General features: G+C 45.1%; 1 protein-coding gene across 1 annotated transcript; it reads left to right on the forward strand.

The window, feature by feature from the left end:
- The first annotated feature begins 281 nt into the window (after positions 1–281).
- C10H16orf46 (chromosome 10 C16orf46 homolog) lies at positions 282–13230 on the forward strand. The gene is made up of 5 exons (XM_041771761.1): positions 282–367; positions 3574–3656; positions 5081–5150; positions 6650–6894; positions 10999–13230. Exons 4-5 carry the CDS (start codon positions 6688–6690, stop codon positions 11986–11988), a joined length of 1197 nt encoding a protein of 398 aa, XP_041627695.1. The 5' UTR covers positions 282–367; positions 3574–3656; positions 5081–5150; positions 6650–6687; the 3' UTR covers positions 11989–13230.
- Positions 13231–14770: the final 1540 nt, after the last annotated feature.

Genomic DNA, 14770 nt, shown 5'->3' on the forward strand with positions numbered 1-14770 from the left:
GCGGGCGCGCAGCTGCGCAGAGCCTGCCGGGAGCACGTGCCCACAGCCCGCCGGCCGCGGCGCCCCGCGCGCCCCAGCTTTGTTACGAGGCGGGGTCTGTGTCACTTCCGCCCCCTCCCCGCGGGCCCCGCCCCCGCCCCGCAGGCCCCGCCCCCAGCGCGTCCGTAACCCAAGGCAACCGCCGCCCTCGCCCGCCCGCGGGACTCGGCTGTCGGGGGCCTTCCATCCCGTGGGCCCCACAGGAGGGTGTGAGCGGCCGCGGCCGCTTCCCCGCCCGCAGGGCAAAGCCCCAGACTCCGCAGGCAGCGGAGCGAGAGGCCCTGCCCGGTTCGGAGCTGCCTCTGAGGAAGGGAGGCAAAGCGGAGAGGTAGTTAGAGGCGCAGGGGGGGGCGGGGAACGGGTGGGGCAGTGGGAGGAGCTGGTGGGCGGGGCCTGCGGGGCGGGGCCGAGGCGGAAGGGGCGGGGCCTGCGGGCGAGTGGGCGCGTTCTGCGGGCGGGCAGGGCGCTTGAGAGGAGGGTGGGCATCTCTCGGGGCCCAGCAGGCACTGCTGGATGAAGAGGACCAGGAGGGATCTTGGAAGAAGGGATCTTCCCCGCTCAGGGAAGGGGAGGGGCTGGCCTAGGAGAGGGAAGAGCCCCGTGTGGAACACCTGGGCTTGAGGAGCAGCAGGCGGAACAGGCGGAGTGCGTGCTTGAGGACTTGGGCGTTCCTGCAGACTCGTCAGCTGTGTGACAGCTGGGGAGACCCGCGCTGCTTTACTGCTCTATTCCCGGAAGGGCTGGTGTATAAGCCACGCCCCTAGGGCTCCTTCTCGGGGTCGCCAAAGCTGCTGTGCTGTGTGGGCAGGTAATCGGCATAAGGCACGGATAATGAACTCGGAGAGATAAGATTTATATTCCTGAAAATGGGAACAAACTGTGCAAGTTGAGCGGCGCATGTGCTTGACTTTGAGGCAAAGATTCAACTCCCTGCGGACTTGCGTCCAAAACTGTAAATTAGATCGAAGTCTTCATATCATTTTCCTTTAGAAACTATATTAACAGTGATCAGCGTGCCCAAGACAGTCTTCAGGACGTAACTACTTCATATGCCTGAAGCTTGGCTCTGCATGAAGAAACTTCCACCATCATTAACAGTGTTTCTATTCCTTGATTTGTCTTCTTTCAACACACGTTGTTAAGGATCCTCAGAAACATCCATTCAGAATTCCAGTTGAGATTGCCAGAAACCCATCTTTCCCTGGCTGATTTTTTTTTTTTAAGATTTTATTTATTTATTCATGAGAGACAGAGAGAGCCAGAGACATAGCAGAAGGAGAAGCAGGCTCCCTGCAGGGAGCCCGATGCAGGACTCAATCCCCAGACCCTGGGCTCATGCCCTGAGCCAAAGGTAGATGCTCAACCGCTGAACCACCCAAGCATCCCTCCCTGGCAGGAATTCTGACATGGATTCAAAATTCTTTAAACCTGAAACTCCGGGACGCCTGGGTGGCTCAGCGGTTGAGCATCTGCCTTTGGCTCAGGGGTGATCCCATGGTCCCAGGATCAAGTCCCATATCAGGCTTCCTGCATGGAGCTTGCTTCTCCCTCTGCCTGTGTCTCTGCCTGCCTCTCTCTGTGTGTATTTCATGAATCAATAAATAAAATCTTAAAAAAAAAAAAAAAACCTGAAACTTCCAGGAAGATGGGGGTGGGTGTAGGGCACGGTGTAGGGCCAGGGAGGTGGCAAGGAGTTTTGAGGGATCATAGCTTGATTTTGATTTAAATATCCTGGGCTTTTGACCTCTCCTGGTCCATCAGCATTCCCCCAGCCCCCATTAATCTAAACCTGGGAATGTGTCAACCAGGTGTAGGAATCTAGAGTACGCCATTGGAATCTGACTTTTTATATAAGCAATGGCAAATAGGTGGCATGTGTGCTAGCACTCTTTATTCTCTGCAGACATCATTAATCAAACCACAACTTTTTCCTGTAGTGGGCAAGTCTTAACATCCTTCCCTGTCTCTCTTAACATCCTTCTCTCTCCCTCTCTCTTTTTAAAGATTTTATTTATTTATTCATGACAAACACATAGAGAGAGGTGGAGACATAGGCAGAAGGAGAAGCAGGCTGAGAGGAGCCTGATGCAGGACTTGATCCAGAACCCCAGGATCATGACCTGAGCCAAAGACAGACACTCAACCACTGAGCTACCCAGGTGACCCTTAACATCCTTCTCAACACAATACCCTAGTTGTGTTGGGACTGATTTGAACTGACAATTGGCAACCTATTCTTCATCCCTATTATAGACAGTAAATATTTTAAGAATTAATAGACATCAATGTAAATATAAATTCATTTAACTCTTGGTAAGAGTCCTTTTTTAAAAAATTTTACTTAAATCAACAGATCAAGAATCCTGTAGATGAGATTTATATGCATAGGCCAGATAAATTGTATAATGAGGTGAATTTGCAGCCAGTTGGTAATTAGTAAATGCCGCAGTACAAGGCATATCCACATGGCATTGTCCTTTACCCTCTCCTCACCAACGTTTTATCAGTGACAGATGATGTTACAGGAGGTATGCCCGTCAAATGCAAATCTTAAAGTGGTAATGAATGGCCAAACTGTGGGGTGTCAGAGTCAGATTGGCAAGTATCTAAGCAGGTTGGAATGATAGTCAAAAACTAAGAAGAGGAAATTTTAGAAGGATCTGATCCATTCAGAGGTCTATATCTAGTGCAAAAGAAGAAAAAAAAATTTAAAGAAAATTAACAGCATGGATATGGAATGAAGAAGACAGGGATTATTAACCATCCATGTGGGAAAAAATATAGAATTTATAGTTGACCTCCATCTCAGTGTTCATCAAGATTGAGATATAGCTTTAAAAAATTGTAACAACCTTTGTTCAATTAATAGCTGTAGATTTCAGATCAAAGGGAGTCACACTTAAAAGACATTTCTAGATGACCACATTTGAAATATTAGCCCCATTTCCAGTTACTATATTTGACCAGGAAGTTGTGCATTCTTAAGATGAGGGAATTTGAGATTCTCTTCTGAAGTAATCATAGCTGTCTTCAATTATTTTCAGGATTATCATATGTTGTTTTTTGGGGGAACACCAGGAATTGAGGAGCATAAGTTTCAGGATTGCAGATGTTTTTGAGAACATTCTAATCTTCAGAGCTATCGGTGGAGTGAAAAAGGATGCTTGGAAAGTAATGAGCTCTCGATCATATGATTGTAAAACTCCATGGAAGTCAAGAAGTGGAATAGTATGACCCATTGATTTACTTCAAATCTGTAAACTAGGCATAATTTACCATCAGAAAATATGACTATCACATCCATGCAGATTTTTGCATTTCAACATAAAAGTAAGAATGCATACAATTTGTAAGAAATCACATATCCACTCTTTTAGTTGATCTTAATAGCTTTTTGTATACTTGTATTTGTCATCTCTTACATGAGTTGGAAGAGAAGAATGGGCAATAAAATTTGAAGGCATGATTATTGGAGAAAAATTTAAAATTAAGACAGTTTTTCCACTAATTGAATTCTTTTTTTTTTCTAATTAGGAAAAGACCACCAACATTCTATTTTTGTAGTGGAACATCTTATCCAGCTTGAACAGTATTCCAGAGGAGCACCTCGCAATCTGGTATGCAGTAATCTGGCTATTTGACTAAGAATACTATGTTTACTGACTTCAGAGATGATTCTTAGTTTTTGGTCATAAGGAGTCAATATGTTCCCATGATCCTCCATTAAATGAATAAAATACTTATAAAACACAATATTTATAACATGTAAAGTGCCTATAAAAATGCCTGGTGCACAGTAAAAACTGTCATGCAGCTCTTACTTCTATTATTTAATGTTATCATTACCTGGGTTTCTTTCGGCACTTTGGAATATAATGCGATTGGAACTTACTCTGGTACCCTCACTGGGTCCAACTTCTATTGACTCCAAAATAGGGGCTTCCTATTGGAAGGATAGTGGATGGGTATTGGATACCTGCCTCTTTGGCCTCCACTGTCTGTCTCAATATAGAGTTAATATTATCTTCCTCTCAGATTTCATATATTTTCATGACATGTGAAAGTCATGAAGTCATGTGAAGTCATGACAACTTCAAGTCATTGAAGTTGCTGGAGATGGTTAACCTGACAGAAGAGTATGTGGAACCTTTTCATAGGGCCATTGGGGAGCTGAGGCAACAGGCAATCTTTGAATCAATGATTCTTCAACCTTCTGCAGTGACAGACAGCTTTGTACCTCTGATGCAAGCCCTTTTCCTGAAAAAATGCTTGAGCATTTTCCAAGGTGTCCTAGATCTCCTGAAATGAAATCCATTTCATTGGATGAAATGAATGGTTGGGAGGGCTTCCCATCACAGAGCTTAGCTTTGGAGGGCAAAGGAGGACAACAAGGGTGGAGAATATTGAGGGGGCAGGAATACCTGTGTTGGGGTCAGTATAAGAAATATCTTCCTGATAGCTCTGCAGGATTGTGCAATCATGTTAGGGTAGTTTTAAAAGTAGTGATGGCCAGACTTTGTCCAGACCAATAAGAATCAGAATCTCTGTGGGTAGGGTGTACAGCCAAGTTGGAGTACCAGTAAATCAGAGCAGTTTGCCATTGGAACAGGCTAAGTAATGAGAGCTTTGCCAGCAGAGATAGTTCAAGTGCAGAACAGAACTTTTTTCTTAATGATTTGAACATTCTTACTATACTTAATCTCTCCTAAACTGTATCTGTTTCTTTGCTATACTGACCTCAAGTGCACATTTATTTTATTATTTAAATAAACGACTTTCCTTTTGATTCTCTACCTTTTTCCTTTTGAACTGTATACTTGTTAAGTCTTTGGGCTCCTGTGGGACAAATGTATTTGTAATTCAGGAAAGTGCATGACTGAGTTGGGAGCTTCTTTGGCCTGAGCAGTGACTGAAGTGAAATTTCATAAGATGAAGGGATCAGGCTGGTTTGGACAATCTGGTCCTTAATCATGTTTCTGTTAATAAACAGAATTACACTTGTGGTTTTTAGTCACTTCTAATACCATTTTTTTCCTTTCAGATTTCATTTATTTCCTCTGATGTCATATTGGAAAAGATTAGGATGTCCAAAGATATGTGACCTTCCATAGGTAAATGGAACTTTATTTACATCAAAATGCCACTTTAAGCGTATGTGAAAAAGCCAAAATGGTAATTAAACAGATGTGGTTATAAGAAGTTGCAGATCTAAAAAAAAAAAAAAAAAAAGAAGTTACAGATCTTTACCTCAACAGAAAATTTAAAAAGTGGGTTTCTAGTAGGGATCATGTTAGGGTAAGAGAACAAAGTATGTGGTCCCCAGGGGGTGTCATTATAAGCCAGGAATCCTCAAGAAGGCACTGGCTGTTCCTTAGCATACAGCTGGACCATTGGAGGTCACTGCCTAGGCCCTGGGATTCATCTCTGCAGCTTTCATGGTGCTCAGGGGGAGCCTCTGTCTGTAGGAAGGTACTAAAATCATGCCCATCTTATAGATAAGCAAACAGACTTGGACATGTAACTTGCCCAAGATCATACAACTAGTAATAGGATTGGAACCCTGGCTGTTTAGCAACCAAGTCTGTGCTCCTAATCAGGATGAGAACTTTCCATAGGTGGTTTAGTTGGTTAAGCATCTGAGTCTTGATTTTAGCACAGGTCTTGATCTCAGGGTCCTGAATTCAAGACCCACACTGGAGCTCCATGCTGGGTGTGGAGCCTACTTTAAAAAAAAAAAAAATGGATGACAACTTTCCTAACTCTTTGACTGATTATAAAGGCCAAGCCCCATTTTTCAGCCTGGGAAAATATCATTAATGATAGACAATATCACCCCCATCATCACTGTGACTGCTACCATTACCACCACATACGGGACTAGTATGCTAAGGCTGCCATGATGTAGTACCATAGACACTGGACAGCTGAAACCACAGAAATGTACTGCCTCACACTTCTGGAAACTGGAAGTCCGAAATCAAGGTGTGGGCAAAGTTGCTTTCTTCTGAGGGACATGAGGGAAGGATCTGCTCTAGGCCTGTCTCTGTGGCTTGCATTCTTCTCCCTGTGTCTCTTCACATGGCCTCCCTTTCTGCGTGTCTGTGTCCAGATTTCCCCTTTCATAAGGACCCAGTCGTCCAAGGTGGGTAGGATGAGCAGAGTGACCTAGCCTAGACCACATGCTCTCCAGCCTTGGCTGGTATCTGGAGTTGCCAGGAAGAGAAAGAAGGGAAAGTGGCCAGGTCACCCATGCTGACCACAGTTCCCGTGGTGTTAGCACAGTAGCATCTGGCCTTTTTTTGGAGTGGAGGGCAGGGGTGCTCAAACCTGCATTCCCTGCTACGCTTTACCCCATCACGAGGGATAGAGCATCTGCTAACATCTTATCCTCTCTTCTTCAGTCCCAACTTCAGTCCTTAATTAGATCCATTAGTCTTTCCAATTAGCTGTATTTTTTATAATACCAATGGCTGGCAATGGCTGATTTTGTAATATTTCTTCCAGTCTATTCTGGAATGTGTCTTGATGTTATTTTACCTGGGTCATTGATTTGTTTTTTAAAGAAATGAATATTATTATAACTAAGTCCAGCCCGCATTTCATGCTATAGGAAGAAGATGTTAAAAACCCTTGGCCACAATCACAGTAATGGATCTCTGTCAGAAGGAGACTGAATTAGAAATCAGTGAAAATAATGAAATTCAAAGCCCAGAAGAAGCAGAATTAACATATACTTGCTCAGATGAAAGAAGTGAAAAGAATCATGTTTGTTGTCTTCTCAATATCAGTGACATTACGCTTGAACAAGATGAAAAAGCCAAAGAGTTTGTCATCAGAACTGGATGGGAAGAAGCCGTGAGTATTTCTTCAACTGACCTCAGTCAGGCATCTGTGTTTTGGTTCAAGCTTTTCCTTTTGCCAAAAAGAGTAATTACAAAAAAAAAAAAAAAAAAGCATTGAAATCTAGGAACCTTAGGAATAGAAATGAGATATAAATAATGATAACAGTACCTTTTATTGGGTATTTGTGGCCAGTTGGTGTTGGCAAGCTCAAATGCTTCACATATATCCATTCATTTAACCTCTCAATAGCCCTATGAGGCAGGTATTATGAACAGCCTCACTTTTCAAGCAAGGAAAATGAAGCATCCAAAAGGTGAAACAGTGTGCCAAAGATCACCCAGCCAAAGGTCAAGGCAGGGCTTAAATCCAGCTCTTCTGGACTCCAGAACCCAAGCTCCTTAACTGCCCTGCTAAGCTCCCCAAGAAATCTGAGATTGCTGTCCTAGTGGTTCCACTCAGAACACCATGGGTTTATTCTTAAACTCTTCCTAGAATTAATAATGGAATCCTAAATTTAGAATTATAAGGAAATTTGATCGAATTCACTGATTCTCAGGTGATGCTTGTCAATGTCACACAACTGGGGGCTCGGGGAAGGGGATGCTACTGGCATCTACTGAGGGTGAGGGGAAGGGGATGCTAGTGGCATCTATTGGATAGAGTCCAGGAGTGCTGCTCCAAATCCCACAGTGCCCAGGACGGCCCCCACCACAAGGAATGAGCCAGCCCTGTCTTAGTTTGGGGCTGCTATAACAGAATACCATAGACTGGGGGCATATAAAACAGACATTTATTGCTCACACTCCAGAGGGTGGACATTTGAGATCAAGGTGCCAGCATGGTTGGGTTCTGGTGGCGGAACCTCTTCCTGTTTTGTGCTCACATGGCCCTCGTTGGTACAAGTAGATCCCTTATACCCTCTTCCTCTTTTAAGGGCACTAATTGCATTTTGAGGATCCCACTCTCTTGACTTCATCAACCCTGATTACCCCCAAAGGTCCCACCTCCAAATACTACTTTGGGGATTCAGGCTTCAGCATGGGAATTTGGGGGGACACAGTCATGCAATCCATAACATGCCCTAAATGTCAGTAGTGCTGATGTTGAGGAACCCTGATCTAATTGGTTTATTTTATAAATATGGAAACTGAGGCCAACACTTGGCAGAGCAACTCCCCCAAGTCTACTTGACAGTTGAAAGAGTTGTGTCTTGAGGACCCTTGTCTTGTACTCTCTGTTGTACCACCCCCCCACCCCACTACCTTGTGTGCATGCAAGCTCGTGCCAGCTAAGTTAGGATTATAAACAGTTCTATTTGACTATATAAAACTTTCCAAGTTTAGAAGGTTCAGTTTACTACTGAAAGTAATGACTTTCAAGTGTATATATCCAAGGGCTGTTGGAAAAGAATTTTCTTTTAATTGGAAGAAATGCCACATGTGCCCCATGCTTAAAGCATGTTTGCTGTTCACAGTGGAGGATGATCACACCATGCCATCTCCTCCTGCCTGCTGCCTGTTGCTCTTCACTTTCTCTGCCAACCAGTCCCCCACCGCTGGTGTCTCAGGTGGCCTTGTCTCAGGATGGGTGTCAGGGGCCTCTCTCCCACCAAAGCTAGCTTCCTGCACTGGCTTGTGGCCCTTTGATACTTCCTGTGCTGGTGTCAGGGACCCATGGGCCAGTATGTATATGAGGACAGAGAACACTTTCCTGGCAGCAATTAGTGAGAATTTCCTATGTTTGCAGAGCCAAGGGACCTCACAGGATGGGTTTCCTTAGGGCCATACATGTTTGACTCAGACCAACCCAACCAACATGTAGCTTACCTGTGACAGCCTACCTGTGAGAATCAAAAAATCCAGGTGTCATTGATCTCTGGACTTGGATCCCCTGTCAGGCCACCTGAACACCTTGGAGATATAGATCTTCTGTAGCAGCCTCAACCCCAGGCTCACCTGGGGTGTTATTAAAACCATCTGCCCAAGTCCATCCTGTGAGTATTGGCATAGGTTGGGGTGGGGCTCAAGAATCTGGATTTTTAAGCAGCAGTGCAGATGACTCTTAAGGTCAAACAAGCAGAGAACATTTTCGGAATCAACAGGTGCACCTGTTTAACAGATTAAATGGGAAATCTGTAAAAAGATTAAAGTTCCAGAATTTAGGTTTCTCTCAAATATCCAGCTGAGTCAAAGTTGGTGTGCTCAATAAGCATCACCAGGAGATGAATCCCCTTGTCTGGCTGGAGGAGGACGGGATGTGCAGGGGTATAGGACTTGTCTCATTCCAGCTGAAGCCACCTTCCATAGAGAGGCCAGTTAGCCTGAGGATCTGTTAGCTAAGGTGCTGGGACCCTTCTTTGCAAAAGCTGGAAATTCACCTGGGAACTCAGGGTCAAGAGCAGTGAGGTCTGAAGCAAGGAATGTGGTCCTCTTGAAGACCCAGCATCAACTCCGCAGCACATGAAGGGACAGGGTTCCAAGACAGAAGCTGGTGGAGGATGCTGGGAGAGGTGTCTTTTGGCTATCTCGAGTGTAGCACAGGGCAGCGACCTACAGCTCCCACATATCATTGCCATCTAAGAATTGGGACTTAACTATACAAAAGAAAATGGGAGTTTTTTGTTGGAATAGATTCAGGGTATCTACTTGAATACCTTGAATTCCAAGGAATTTGGAATAAGAAAGACCAGATTCAGATTCAGTACTTACAGGCCGATAACCTCAGGGAGGGCTCCTTCCTCTAGCTCCAAGTTCCTCAGCTCTAAATTCTGGCCCTAAAGGATGTATGAGGAGGGCAGGAATGCCTAATTCAGCGTCAGGCACTTACTAGACTTTCTGAAAAAGGGATGCCAAACACGATTTTTTAACTGGAGGAATCTGGGGAGCTGAGCATGTGCAGTGAGAGGGTGCAGAGATCAGGCGCGAATGATAGTAAAGGGATGTTTTTGTGCAAGACAACCAGAGGCTGGCCTCCTGTGGTGGCCCAGGAGACACTGTGTTCTTCACAGCCTCTCCTTGTCCCCTGCGTGGAAACACACAGACCTGAATGTGCCAGAACCTGCTGTGGGCTGTAATGATGTTTTTGTTTGTTTGTATGTTTGTTTGTTTGTTTGAAGATTTTATTTATTTATGAGAGACAGAGATAGGCAGAGGGAGAAGCAGGCTCCCTGTGGGGACCCCGATGCAGGACTCAATCCCAGGACTCCTGGGATCATTCTCTGAACTGAAGGCAGACACTCAACCACTGAGCCACCGAGGCGCCCCTGTAATAATGTTTTGAACAACAGTTTCCACCTTTGTCATCTGGGCATCAGAATACCTGAATTAAAGTGCTGTGGTGAGGGTTAAATGAATGAATGCCAATAGATCCTTAGCTCAGTGTCTGGAACATAGTAATAACATGGGGACTATGTTTGCTTTTTTTCTTTTTTTTTTTTTAACATATAAGGGCCAGATTTAGCAAATGAAGACACAGGATGCCTGGTTAAATTTGAATTTTGGTAGACAGTACCTAATATGTCTAGTGTTGAGTATGTCTCAGATGTGGTCCTGTATTTTTATCTGGCAACTCTATTTAATGGTGAATCTGTTGCAAGCTCAGCCAGGAGACTCTAGGCGTGTCCAGGCGGAGAGTGGCGCAGGGGTTCTGGGATACACTGACTCCAGGACCTGCCTCTGCTCATCCTCTCTACCTCCAGCCCGTCCAACACAGCAGTGTCCCAGGGTCTGATAACAGAGCCTGGTGGTCTAAGAGAACCTGGTAGGGAGGCAAGTACAAACAGTTCTGATTTTATGTTAAGAGTTCTGACTTTAATGTGCATCTGAAAACATATAGAGCCAGCACATCAAGATGGCCATTTACAGATATTTTTGCTTAGTATTTTAATATGAAATCCAATTGCTAGTATTTCAGATTAACAAGCACTATTACAAATGCTATTACTTAGTATGAGGCTAAAATAGTATTAAAATTAACAACAGAAAAAAAAAAAAGGTGAGTCAGTTTTAAGGAAAATACCAGTTCCGAGAGGATGGCCCCCAATGGGGATATGGTCACCCCTGGAGCAGCTGGACTGTAAGCAGCTCAGCCGGGAGTAACATGCTACTTTATTTGCAGGTTCAAGGCTGGGGAAGGACTTTTCCAACTGCCTGCATCTGGCCCAGGAAGAAGCCTAAAAAGGCGAAGGTGGGAGAAGTTGCCAGCGGCTGCTTACTCTGTGGCAGCCTCTCCCAAGGGAGCACTGAGGCCAGGCCTCAGGCTGGGAAATTGGGGTCAGGGGCTCCTGCTGAGGTGGGTCCAGAGAAGGATCAAGGAAGCCCCTCCCAGACTCAAGGGACCCCTCAGGGTCCCACTGCTGCCTCCAGGGAGATTAGCAAGATCTGCTTTCCCACCTACAGTCAGGGAGAGAAAAAAAGTCTGCAAATAAAGGAATTTGTTTGGTGCAAGGAAGACTGGGCCACCCCTGAAACTGTTAGGGGCAAGGACCCCAGAAGTGCCAGCAGAGGTCCCTCCATCTCAGACTCCTTGACTTCCAGGGCTCTTTTAGTTCTGCCTCCCCTGAAGGCTTCACCCCCAAATGGCTTGGATGTTCTGGGTAAGAAGAGTAAGAACTTTTTCTTGCAGCCGGAAGAGAAGGTGCTGGGTGTGGAAAAGGATGAGTGTGTGGCTTGTGCATATGGATTGAAAACAGTTGACGGGAAAGGTGAAAAGAGACCCACTGAGCTGGCCAAGCACCCCAAAGTCAATGACACCCTGCCTTTCCCTCCCCGGGTGGCCCCAACACCCCTGCTGGCCAATGTGGAGCCGTGCTGTCTGCAGTGGTCCCTCCTGCCTGAGAGAAACCTGCTGTGCCCTCCCAATCCCAGCAACGTGCACTATCTCACCACCGTGCAGCTTTTGCAGAAACAGGGAATGCAAAACTACAAAGCCAAATTCAGAGCCAGGGAGCCAAGACCTCCCATCAACGCTCAAAAGCGCATTCTCACGGAGGCCAAGCAGGAAAACAGGCTCCAAATGTTGGAGACCAAAGTGTTCCCGAGAACGCTCTTGCCATCCCTCACAGTGAGCAGAGTTGTTATTCCAGTCTCCACTCACAGACTGCTCTGAGCTGCCACAATAGACCTCCCTGGGAATAAGTACTGTTTGAATTCTTTCATCCTCTCCCTGTCTCTCCCCCTCCATCCCATCCTCCTCTCTTCTCTTCCCTCCTGCGGTGCTCTTCCCGGCCACTGGCCCTCCCCTAGTCCTTTTTCTTTTTTTGCTGTAGAACCAGAGGAAATGGAACCTCACTGTAAGGGTTTCAATTCATTCTCAAAACCCCATGTTTATGTGTCACCTGCTTCTGTTGCTTAGCCATTTACAAAATGCAAGCTGGTAATGCCAGTCTCAGCCTCTGCCTGCCTTATCTCTCTACTCCCCCTGGAAGCCAAGCGGATGGTGGGGACTCTGAAGGACCTCCCTCAGTGCTGCCCATGTCAGCCTGGAGCCAACCGGCAGGGGTTCTTTCCACCCCACCCCCGTGCCGTAAGCCAAGTGTAAGGGCTTGTTTAGACCAAATTGTTTCCTGATCTTGCGAACCAGGCAGTTATCTATCATATATAGTTATCTATCATGCTTCATTTTCTCTTGCAACAAAGATCTGAAACATTGCTTTAATAGGTAACCCCAGCCTGTGTCCAAATAAACATCCTTGTGTCTGAGGTGTCATATCCTTATATCCACGGATATACCGCATCCACTACATGCTGCACATCCCAGGGTTTCATATACTTAGGTCATAGCCTCATGCTAGTCTCCATGTCTGGAAAAGTTTTAGCCGCAGCTCCATAAAGTCCATCTTGGGAAGCAGGTTAAGAATAACTATTTGGGAAAAAAAAATGTCACTGTGATTATGACTGTCACCCCTCATGCTTCCTCCAGTCTGAACTTGTGTCTAATTTTTGGGAACTCTCAATCCCAAACAGACACAGAATAGGGAATACTTTCTCCCTTCTTCCCTCATTTTACCCCAATGCATATTTCCTAACGTTGTATATAAATTAAACATTTGTAAATGAGTTATATTTTAAGTGCTAAGTGACAATGCTATGTAGAGAAATGCTCTGAAAAACCATTTTGTAGTATGAATAACCATTTAGCCGCTCTGTAATTACATAGTTTGCATTTGCTTAAGATAGGTTGTACTTGATCTCTGGACTTCCTGTCCCCTAAATTATGGGTAGACAGACGTAGGACTGTGTTTGTAAACATCTGCTTTCCACAATTGGTCTTTGTAATGTCTTGTCTCTTAGTTTAGTTTTTTTTTTAATTGTTTTGTGATTTGTTTTTACAAAACACTAGAAATGCAGAAATGAATATAGTACAATGGTCATTAAAAGGTGTACTTTGCCTATTGAGGTCGGACACTTCTTTTTTATAGTCTAAAAGCAATTTTTAGGTTCTGCCCACCTCTTCTTCTCTGAATGAAGAAACCATCTAGGTTCTGCCCCCAAGAAGCTGTTGCTCTCCCGCTGCGTCAGGACCGTGAAGTGTGAGACCTGGTGCTGTGTGAGGACCCAGCTCTGGCAGCCTGCCCTCCTGCGTCAGTGGTTCTTCAAGCTTCATCTCAGAAACAGCAAGATGATGTCTAAGCTCAGTATGGAACATAGGCAGGAGTGTCGCTGGGAGGGAAGCATGTCTACCAGCGTGAGCAAGGGACAGAGCCCACCTACTTAGCCTCGGGGTGCTTACATTTTGAGATCTGGAGACAGTCGGAAAACATTGATCTAAGTTAGAATATTTTTGTAAGAAAAACCCTTTTGTTGTGATAAGGGTCATAAATTCTACAGATTTTGAGGGTAATGATTTAGAATTAGGAGGGCTGGTCTGAACAAAGAAAGGGCCCAGATTTAAAGCTTTGTAGTATCCTTCTCTTTGAGCAAATAATTAGTTTGGCCAACAACACACTGACTAGGAGATTCCTCTATGAATAGATACAAGTATTGTGCATTTGGCATCTCTTTTTTTTTTTTTTAAGATTTTATTTATTTATTTATGAGACACACACACACACACACACACACAGAGGGTGGGGGGGGGGCAGAGACACAGGCAGAGGGAGAAGTGGGCTCCATGCAGGGAGCTCAATGTGGGACTGGATCCCGGGTCTCCAGGATCACGTCCTGGGATGAAGGTGGTGCTAAACCGCTGAGCCACCCAGGCTGCCCGCATTTGGTGTCTCTTTAGGTATTTTTTCTATTAACCTGATTAAGCTTCTCTGGGATCTTATTGGCATTAACCTGGGTGTAGCTTGTTTTCTGTGGATAAAATCACTCCAGGTTTTGCCTGTTTCCATTGAGATTGAATCAGGGCATCCAGACTGGTCTTTGATGTCCATGTCTAGATAAAGGAAAAATATATAATATTTATACTTTTTGAAAAAGATTTTATTTATTCATGAGACACACACACACACACACACACACACAGAGGCATAGACACAGGCAGAGGGAGAAGCAGGCTCCATGCAGGAAGTCTGGTGTGGGACTCGATCCTAGGACTCCCGGGATCATGCCCTGAGCCAAAGGCAGATGCTCAACTGCCGAGCCACCCAGGCATCCCAAGGAAAAATATATAATAGAATGCAGTCCCCATTAGGGATCTAGGTCACCAAAAAAACTTTCAGGGGAAATCCCACCATTTAAGGGCGTTAAGCACATTATGGCAACAGCCTTCTTCCTGCCTCAAGGTAATGGTCCTAGTCAGGTTTTGGATCCTCTTGTCCTCTCTAAGCCACACGTGGAGGGCTGTGTTTCATCCCTCATTCTCATTGGATGTCTCATTAATAAAACTCTCCAAACTCCTATTTTCCTCCAAACTTTAAAAATCACCAAGTGAAACTGTGGCAGCA

This window comes from Vulpes lagopus, chromosome 10 (assembly GCF_018345385.1).
Source record: "Vulpes lagopus strain Blue_001 chromosome 10, ASM1834538v1, whole genome shotgun sequence".
Classification (NCBI taxonomy): Eukaryota; Metazoa; Chordata; class Mammalia; order Carnivora; family Canidae; genus Vulpes; species Vulpes lagopus.